Source organism: Panicum virgatum, chromosome 1N (genome assembly GCF_016808335.1).
Source record: "Panicum virgatum strain AP13 chromosome 1N, P.virgatum_v5, whole genome shotgun sequence".
NCBI classification, from domain to species: domain Eukaryota; kingdom Viridiplantae; phylum Streptophyta; class Magnoliopsida; order Poales; family Poaceae; genus Panicum; species Panicum virgatum.
Genome location: NC_053145.1, coordinates 42,007,771 through 42,017,407, shown reverse-complemented (window position 1 = coordinate 42,017,407; position 9,637 = coordinate 42,007,771). Strand labels below are relative to the sequence as shown.

Genomic DNA, 9,637 nt, shown 5'->3' with positions numbered 1-9,637 from the left:
AGTGATCCGGAGCAGCAGTGGTACTCCTACATAGCCAATCAGATCACCTCAACCTAATCGAATTACAGGAAGCAAAAATCTAGCCGCTAGGACACGCCATGACCGAACCTTGCACCTTTGACCTCTCTCGGCGTCCCACTCTTACCACGAAGAACAGAACAAACTAGCAGCCCGGCCTGCACGGCGGATTACCCTTTCCGGCTCCGCTGCTGCCGTCGGATCTCGCGCCTCCCAACAAACTCCACGCACAACGCCCATCCATCCTCCTCCACCTCGCTCGCGTGGCGTCGCGCCCCGGCCCGCTCGCCCCCCTCCCCCTATAAACCACCTCCCTTCTCCCCCAGCCGCCCCTCCTCTCCTCCCTCGTTTCGTCACACCGCTACACCCCAAAAACCTCACGCGCTCCCACCCCTGCCCCTCGCCGCGCCGGCGAGAGGGGCGCTCACCCACCCGTGCCCGTGTAACCACGCCGGAGCGGGAGGCCTCCGGAGGTACCCCGCGCCTTATCCGCTCGCCCAGATCTACCTCTGCCTCCCGCCGCGTCGGGGCGATCCCGCCGAGGTCCTGGTGAGCTCCATCACTACCCTGATCCCGATGCGCGCGCTCGGTTTCGTTGCGGCCTGGGTGGGTTACCTCGCAGATCTGGGCGTTTCGGACCGCTTCCCGGCCCGATCTGGGCGTCGCCGCCGCGGCCCGCGCGTGATTCGTTGCGGCGCGGCCTGCTCTGCTCGATGTCCGGCTCGCCGAGGCCGGAATTCTCCGGGATCGCGCGGGTTCATGCGGCGCCGGCGCCAGATCTGCACTTGCGCGTACGGTCGCAGCTGTGCATGGCTTAGAGGGTGGACTGTGGATTTAGATTTTGGTAGGATTGGATTTGGATTTACGCGCTCTGACTTGTGAGCTCGTTGCTCTGCTGCTCTGCCGCGCTTTTGCGCCCGTGGCAGAAAGGTGGCTGGGTTCGCGTGAGGCGTTCTCCAACGGCACCCCGTATCCCTCCCCCCACCCTACGTGGGGGGGCTTTGGGGGGAGCGAGCCCTCCAACGGCTCCCCCCACAGCTCCCTCTATATACAGGGGAGTTGAAACTCCCCCCATATATAGAGAGTGAGTTTCAACTCCCCCTATATCTCTAATCACACCGTTTCTTCGCGATATTAATCTCGTTTGAGCCCCGTAACACGATGATAATGTGTATTATGACAGTACAAATATTGTATGATTTTTTTAAATTCAAAAACGTTAAATAAATAGTTAGTTAATGAGTGATAGTATATAGGGGGAATAGATATGAGGGGAATGGTTGGAGAGAAGGAGTTATAGGGGGAGGAATCTTTTAGAGGGAGGTAGTAAAATATAGTAAATAGTACGTTTGGGGGAGTTGGATGGGGGGAATGGTTGGAGAAAGCCTGACCTCCCGGGAGTGGGTGGTTTGGACTCTTGCCGTCTTGCGGGTATTTGGGGGGTAGGGGTGGGCCAAATCTTTCGTGTACGATTCTTTCCGTATTCCCCTTTAGAGAAACATGCTCGTGCTCAGTAATTCCTGTGTAGGATAAAAGCGGGAGGTCAATGACTGTCAACCTGCGCACTTCACATTCCTGAATACCTGTGACGCTCACTGCTGAGATTTCAGTTTCCCTTTCAATACATGCAGCTCTGTTGTTTATTCTTCTTTATTGTTTGATGACAAATGGAGTGCCTGCTATTGTGTGCCCGTGAAAACAGTCTTAGGATTAGTCGAATTCATTTGTATAACAAACTGAGATGGTTCCAATAAATATCTGCATATATTTGCCATTTTCACCATTTTAGCCCTATGGTCTGTAAAATCCAAAAAAATGAGAGTTGCTGGATATGATAGGAAACAAGGCTAAATTTGGTTACTCTAATGTAATAATAAATCCCCATCTTTTTGGTTTGATTGCAGGGTATAAGCTACTGTCATGGCGACCAACACAGGAGCGTCAGGATGGTTGAGGGGTAAGGTGAAGGCTGTGACATCAGGGGATTGTCTACTCATCATGGGAAGCACAAAGGCTGAGATCCCACCTGAGAAGTCCATCACCCTGTCCTACCTTATGGCTCCAAGGCTGGTAAGATTCAATCTGCACTTCCTGAAATCTTTGTTGGTAATGTAAGATACCGTTTGCCCTTTTCATCTAACCTCAGTTTGATTTGTTTCATGAATTTGGTGGAAATTATTGGTTTGTTCTAGGCCAACTAGGTTTTCAAGTTATGCTTGACTAATGGAAATGCGCGATTCTTAAATAATCACGTTTGGTTGCATTTTTATTATGGAACTTTCAACTTAGGAATATTTACTTAACAGCAGCTGTAGCTTCTTTATACTCCACTCATCCCTGAAGTTTCTCATTTTTTTGCTTCCTAATTCACATTGAAAAGTTCATGGTGTTCTAGGCTCGCCGTGGTGGAGTGGATGAGCCCTTTGCATGGGAAAGCAGAGAGTTTCTGAGAAAGCTTTGCATTGGCAAGGTGCTACCTTTAAACTTCTTTTCTTTCCGAAGTCATATAATTCATTGTATTCATAAGTTCCCTTTTTTGGGCAACATAAAGTTATAATCTGCTGTTATAGGAGGTCACATTCAGAGTGGATTATACAGCTCCCAATATTGGACGAGAATTTGGTACTGTTTATCTTGGTGACAAAAATGTTGCGTACTCAGTAGTTTCTGCTGGATGGGCAAGGGTAAGGGCCATTTTACTTGCTTATTGAGTTTCTTTGTTGTATTTATCTCTCTAGATGTGTTATTGATTTCTTCTTCTATTTGCTTAATCAGGTAAAGGAGCAAGGCCCCAAGGGGGGTGAACAAAATCCATACCTTACTGAGCTGCTAAGGTTGGAGGAAGTTGCCAAGCAACAGGGTGTTGGTCGTTGGAGCAAGGTTAGCAAATTTTCATTTCTGTGGTCAACTTCTTTTGTGTTGCATGAGATGAATGTCTTTCTTGATTTCGCTGTTGTGCACATCTTATGTACACTTCAGGAACCTGGTGCTGCTGAAGAGTCCATAAGAGATCTTCCACCATCTGCAATTGGTGAAGCAAGCGGTTTTGATGCAAAGGGTTTTGCAGTTGCAAATAAAGGCAAGAGTTTGGAGGCCATTGTTGAACAAGTTCGCGATGGCAGCACCGTTCGTGTGTACTTGCTCCCTAGTTTCCAGTTTGTGCAGATATATGTTGCTGGAGTACAGGTATACTTCTCATAATTTGGTGTTGTTTCTTTCATGTTTATAAGGTAAATATTAATTGGAAATAAATCTAGGCTCCATCCATGGGGAGGCGCTCATCAGCACCTACTGTTGTTGCTGAAACGGATGGTACTGCTAATGGTGCAAATGGTGAAGATTCTGAGGGAGCACCTGCTCAGCTGACTACAGCACAAAGACTTGCTGCATCGGCAGCTTCTGCTGAAATTCCACCAGATAGGTTTGGAAGAGAAGCCAAGCACTTCACAGAGACTAGAGTTCTCAACAGAGATGTAAGCTATCCCCTCTGATTTTTATTTTCCTCTTCTGCATGAAGAATTTATTTTGTTACTTGGCTTAACTTTCCCTTACAAAAAACAAAAATTCTAGGTGCGGATTGTGGTGGAAGGCACTGACAGCTTCAGTAATATAATTGGCTCTGTGTATTACCCTGATGGAGACACTGCGAAGGACTTGGCCCTCGAGCTAGTTGAAAATGTATGATCAATTATTTATCCATATAGTTTCTTTTGAGTATGCATGGTACCAGGCATCATCACATTCTTACATTAAATTGTTGTATTTGAATGCATAAAAATTTATGTGCCAGTCATAATCACATTCTTAAATTGTTAGACGTGACTGCATTAAAAATTTATGTGCCAACCTTTCTGTTACAGGGTCTTGCAAAGTATGTTGAGTGGAGTGCTAATATGCTTGATGTTGAAGTCAAAATAAAGCTGAAGAACGCAGAACTTCAGGCTAAAAAGGATCATTTGAGAATCTGGACAGGCTTTAAGCCACCGGTGACAAACTCAAAGCCCATCCATGATCAGAAATTTACTGGAAAAGTATGTCTTGCTTTCTCAATGATAGTGTGTATTCCTCACGGTCGCATAATTGCATGGTTGTAACTAATTTCTTTCTTGCTGATCGCTTGACAGGTTGTAGAGGTTGTGAGTGGGGATTGCATTATTGTAGCTGATGCTGCTGCTCCATATGGTAGTCCATCAGCCGAACGTCGGGTTAATCTCTCAAGCATTAGAGCTCCTAGGATGGGCAATGCTCGTAGGGATGAGAAGCCTGACAATTTTGCCCGTGAAGCTAAGGAGTTCTTGCGCACGAGGTTGATTGGCAAGCAAGTATGTAGAATGGTCTTGTGATAATCTGGCTGAAGTTTTTAGTTTGTTATAATTATAAAAACACTGATCTGTAGTTGAAAACTAATTGACTCCCCCCCCTCTATTTCATTTTCAGGTGGCTGTTGAAATGGAATACTCTCGAAGGATCAGCACTGTCGACGGACAGAATGCTGCTCCCGCAGCAAACACGGCTGATACCAGAGTTTTAGATTATGGTTCAGTTTTTCTGGGTTCGCCTTCTTCGCAGGCTGATGGAGATGACATGTCTTCTATTCCGAGCTCTGTCAGCCAGCCTGGAGTCAATATTGCTGAGCTTTTGCTCTCTCGAGGCTTTGCTAAAACATCAAAACACAGGGATTATGAAGAAAGGTCACACTACTATGATGCTTTATTAGCAGCTGAATCACGGGCTGAGAAAGCAAAGAAAGGAGTGCATTCTCAAAAAGAATCTCCTGTGATGCACATAACAGATTTAACAACGGTAAGGCATCTTCTTGTGTTCCATTAGTTTGATTTTAAATTTCTTATGCACCAACCTATCAGCGTGGTTCTTTTATGGTTAGGTATCTGCAAAGAAGGCCAAAGATTTCCTTCCCTTCTTGCAAAGAAACAGAAGACATTCTGCCGTCGTTGAATATGTTTTTAGCGGCCATCGATTCAAACTAACAATTCCTAAGGAGACTTGCAGTATTGCCTTCTCATTATCCGGTGTTCGGTGCCCTGGTAAAGGCGAGCCATACTCAGATGAAGCTATTGCTTTGATGAGGAGAAGAATACTACAACGTGATGTGGAGGTACAGCATTATTTGTCTTCTTTTCTTTCATATGCCCCTTTTCAGTTTCTGAAGGATGCAAGTGATACATGCAGATAGAGGTTGAAGCTGTTGATAGAACAGGAACATTCATAGGTTCGCTGTGGGAGTCGAAGACCAACATGGGCTCTGTACTTTTGGAAGCTGGCCTGGCCAAGCTGAGTTCATTTGGCTTGGATAGGATCTCAGATGCATATGTCCTAACTAGAGCTGAGCAGTCTGCAAAGCAGCAAAAACTTAAGGTAAGCTTTTGTTTTTCTTCCTAAGGTATACAAAAGGGAAGGCCATTATTTCTGACACTTAACTTTTCAAGATATGGGAGAATTATGTTGAGGGTCAAGAGGCGTCCAACGGATCCACACCTGATTCTAAGCAAAAGGAAATTCTTAAGGTTTGTTCATGAAAGATATTGTTAAAACAAACACTCCATTTATAGGGAGGAATCTAACTTCTTGACTTGACACTATTTAGGTGGTTGTCACGGAAGTTCTTGGTGGTGGGAAGTTCTATGTTCAGACAGTGGGTGACCAGAGAGTAGCTTCAATTCAACAGCAGCTTGCATCTTTGAAACTTAAAGATGCACCTGTCATTGGTGCTTTTAATCCTGTGAAGGGAGAGATAGTCCTCGCACAATTTAGCCTCGACAACTCCTGGAACAGAGCTATGGTATGTGCACGGTTACCATAGTCATAGTTGAATTATGTCTTAGTCTTAGTAGCTTATACTCTAGGCATGGTTTTTAAGTTGTCGCCTAGGCGTCGCCTTGGCGTCCAGGCGGAAATTGATTCCTGACGTTGGGGGCGCCAGGCACCTCATGCGTATGGCGTCCAGAGTCGTCGCCTAGGCGGCTTTGGCGTCGATTTTTCCGCAAGGCGAGCGCCGCACGGACAATTTTGCGAGCGCGCACGGGTGAAAAGGGGGGCTGCAGGGCTGCGTGGGAAGGGTTGCGCGCGCGGGAATCGGCAGCAGCGGCGCGCGCTGGGAAAAGGGGGCCGCGGGGCCGTGCGGGAGGGTTTCGCGCGCGGGAATCGGCAGCAGTGGCGCGGACGCGCGTACACCTCCCGTCGTGATGTGTGGTGAGGTAGCAGATTTAGAAATAGAGGGAAAAGGAGAGGGCGGGTGGCCGGCGGCACCTCGAATCCTCAAGCGGCGAGAGGTCGCGGCTGCTCCAATCCAGCGTGCCTGCTCTCCAATCCCATGGCTCCAGCCCCTTCTCCAATTGATCTGCCTCTTCTTCCTCTTCTCCAACCAATCTGGGCGGATTCCCTCCACTCCCTCTCCATCCAAGAGCTCCTGGTTGTTCTTCCGCCTCCCTGCCAGCACCCTTCCCGCAGCTGCACAGGTTCCTCTTCCTCTCCTCTTCTTTCCCTCTGCTCACTTGCTTTTGCTTATGCTAGTGCTAGGTTGCTAGCGCGTCTGCCTGTGCTTGGAATTGGTGCTCTGCTCTGCTGATACTTGCGTGAATTTGTGGTGTGTGCTTGTCCGCCTGATGCATGTGCTCTGCTCTGCTTTTGCTTCTGCATGTGCGTGTGCTGCCTTTTGCTTGGCCTGTGTGGGTTGCCTTTTGTTTAATGACTGTGTGCTCCTAGTGTAGTATCTGAATCTCTATGTTCTGCTTGTTGTTCTGTTCAGTTAAGAAAAAGGCCTAATTGTTTATGTTTGTGCTACTCTGTTCTAAATGAGTGTATGTGTATGGCGTCGCCTCGCCACGCGCCTTATTCGCCTAGGCGTCCGGAAGGGGGTGGGTCGCCATGCCTCGCCTTACCGCCTTAAAAACAATGACTCTAGGACTCTATGACCAAGTGCCAAACATACTGTAACAATATATTGTCACTTACATTGGGAATATTTTAATTTGTGCATCTGCAGGTCCTTCATGCTTATGTTTGAACCTTGTTATCACGCCTTACTTTAAACTTTATGCGATTTCATTATTAAGTCCTCTCCTGGCTTGTGCAGATTGTAAATGGACCTCGTGCTGTGGAATCTCCAAATGACAAGTTTGAAGTATTCTATATTGACTATGGCAACCAAGAGGTGGTTCCCTACAGCCGTTTGCGACCTGTGGACCCATCTATTTCCTCGTCTCCTGCTCTTGCTCAGCTATGCAGCCTTGCTTTCATAAAAGTGCCTATTCTAGAGGAGGATTTTGGTCAGGAAGCAGCAGAATATCTGAGTGAATGTTTGCTCAGTAGCTCAAAGCAATACCGGGCAATGATTGAAGACCGTGATACTTCTGGGGGAAAATCAAAAGGACAAGGAACAGGAAATGTTCTCATTGTTACTCTTGTTGATGCAGAGACGGAAAGCAGCATAAATGCTACCATGCTTGAGGTTTGTGCTCTACTGACAACTTCACTTTATTTTCAGCTAGCCTTTTGGTTTTCTTCGTAGCAAAGCATTTGATTTATTCTGAAATATGTGAATAGTTTAAGAGAACACCGCTTTCCATGGGCTATGCTGATTTGAACTTTGAACCTTGAAAGCAAACAAGAAACATGATATACTCCACACCCGGTTCTAAAATATATGAAGTTTAGGACAATAATTAGCTTGGTGCACACTTCATATATTGAAGAACAGAGGTAGTATTATCTATCTGCATTTCTTTGCCGAAGGTACTTTAATTGCTTTCGTTGATTTCTTCTATGCTGTTTTGATTCTTACAAAGACTGTCATGTAGTTGTGCTTAGGGTAGTTAGGAAAACCATTGGCATCACATTGACAGTGTTGTGGTGGATGGAATGTCGATTGTGCCCCTAGGCACCTTTTGTTCGCAATACTATTTGAGAAATAAAACATTATGATTTGCTGGCTAAACCTGGGGCATCACACCTGCAAACCATAGTTGAATGCATGCATTCGTGCTTTGTCCTTGTTAGTTTTGAAGGTATTTAACTACTTGCTACATAACTTTTGTCCATGTTTGGTACAGCATTCCTACTTGCATCCATGTTTGCCAATGAACATATGTTCATTCCTGACTACTCAGAGCAAAGAAACATATGTTCGTTCCAATTTTTGCTAAACCTATGTGAAAAGCTATATTATGGGGCAGGGCTCCTGCAGTAGTAGGGTGTGATTTTGTCACTGACATGTAGACCTGGATCCACCTGTCAGTGGCCCAATGTCAGAGGGTGCACTGCAGGAGTTGCTTCCGAATGAATTATGACCAGTCCTTCATTTCTGATATTACCTACTCTGCCTGTATCTACAGGAAGGGCTTGCCCGGCTTGAAAGGAGCAAGAGGTGGGACACTAGGGAGAGGAAGACGGCTCTCCAGAACCTGGAGCAGTTCCAGGAGAAAGCAAAGAAGGAACGGCTGCGGATGTGGCAGTATGGAGATGTTGAATCTGATGAGGACGAGCAGGCTCCAGCTGCAAGGAAGCCTGGGGGCCGTCGGTAGAGAGTAGAGAACCGGGCGTAAGGCTGTGGTCTGGTAAGCTATGAAGTTTTGGACACCAGTGTGATACTCTGCCGGGAGTTATAGATGAAAAACCTAGAGTGAGGGGTTACCTTATTTATTCAGCTAGAGCAGAGAACTTAGTGAGGCAAAACTTTCTCAGTTTGAGCACTTTTGATGGCAGGTTATTCCGTATTTTACATCGTAAGATTAAAGGTTAAAGGTACATTTTTTCCCCCGTAAACTTAATAAGTCATGTCTGTTCGCTGCGGTTCTTTGTAGACAAAAATATAATGTTGAGAATTGCAGTGAATTAAAATTCAGGATTGTTGTTATTCCATTGTCGTATTTTGATGATTTATCTTCTACTCTTTTGCTTGATACTACCTCCGTCCCATAATATTAGCATTCCAGCCATTCAAAAACCAAAATAGTATACAGAGGAAAAGATGCATGTGCCCCTGGACTGAGGATGCGAGAAAAATTCCCCGCACCGCACCAACTGCCGCTGCCGCACCACCCGCCGTTGGTGCTTGCTGCGCCTCCTGTGGCGGCCGGTGCGCGTCCTGCAGCACCTACCATCGTCAGCTTGTCGCCACAGGCTGCGGTACCTCCCGCCACTGTGTGCAGCGCCTCCCGCTGCGAGCTGCCATGCCTCGGGCCTCATCACCGCGGCCACGCAGATTTGAGAGGCCGGGGGGCTGAGGAAGGAGAGAAGATTGGTGATTTTTTATTTTTCACCGGATGGGTCAGCTGCAGCAAGGGAATCTATAGTTAGTGGGATCCACAATAGTTTAGGAATGCTTATGTTGTGCACAAATTTTGAACGCTTGGAATGCTAACATTCTGGGACGGAGTAGTAGCAATTTTCTGAGGTGAAAGTTGTTAGAATGCTTTAGGGTGCATGCTGCTATGCTGACCGTCAGTTTTGCATAATAGAACGCGCAATTCAAATGTTCCATTGTTGGAGCATCCATTTAATTCAAATGTTCCATTGTTGGAGCATCCATTTTTTGCTGCTCGTATTGATACGATAGTATCTGCGGCTTGGGGGTTCGAAAAGTAAGGGAGTTGAGTTTATA

General features: G+C 46.5%; 1 protein-coding gene across 3 annotated transcripts; it reads left to right on the top strand.

Moving 5' to 3' along the window:
* Window positions 1-346: 346 nt before the first annotated feature.
* Window positions 347-8,895, top strand: LOC120655887 (ribonuclease TUDOR 1-like). 3 transcript variants are annotated; one of them, XM_039933867.1, is made up of 17 exons: window positions 347-561; window positions 1,923-2,088; window positions 2,414-2,488; window positions 2,589-2,702; window positions 2,794-2,898; window positions 2,998-3,204; window positions 3,276-3,491; window positions 3,589-3,696; window positions 3,879-4,049; window positions 4,143-4,340; window positions 4,456-4,821; window positions 4,904-5,134; window positions 5,209-5,394; window positions 5,466-5,543; window positions 5,624-5,818; window positions 7,112-7,486; window positions 8,370-8,895. In XM_039933867.1, exons 2-17 carry the CDS (start codon window positions 1,939-1,941, stop codon window positions 8,556-8,558), a joined length of 2,964 nt encoding a protein of 987 aa, XP_039789801.1. In that variant the 5' UTR covers window positions 347-561; window positions 1,923-1,938; the 3' UTR covers window positions 8,559-8,895. The 3 variants fall into 3 exon arrangements, with proteins under 3 accessions (XP_039789801.1, XP_039789799.1, XP_039789800.1); XM_039933865.1 differs by having other exon boundaries at window positions 347-567; XM_039933866.1 differs by having other exon boundaries at window positions 347-567; window positions 1,912-2,088.
* Window positions 8,896-9,637: the final 742 nt, after the last annotated feature.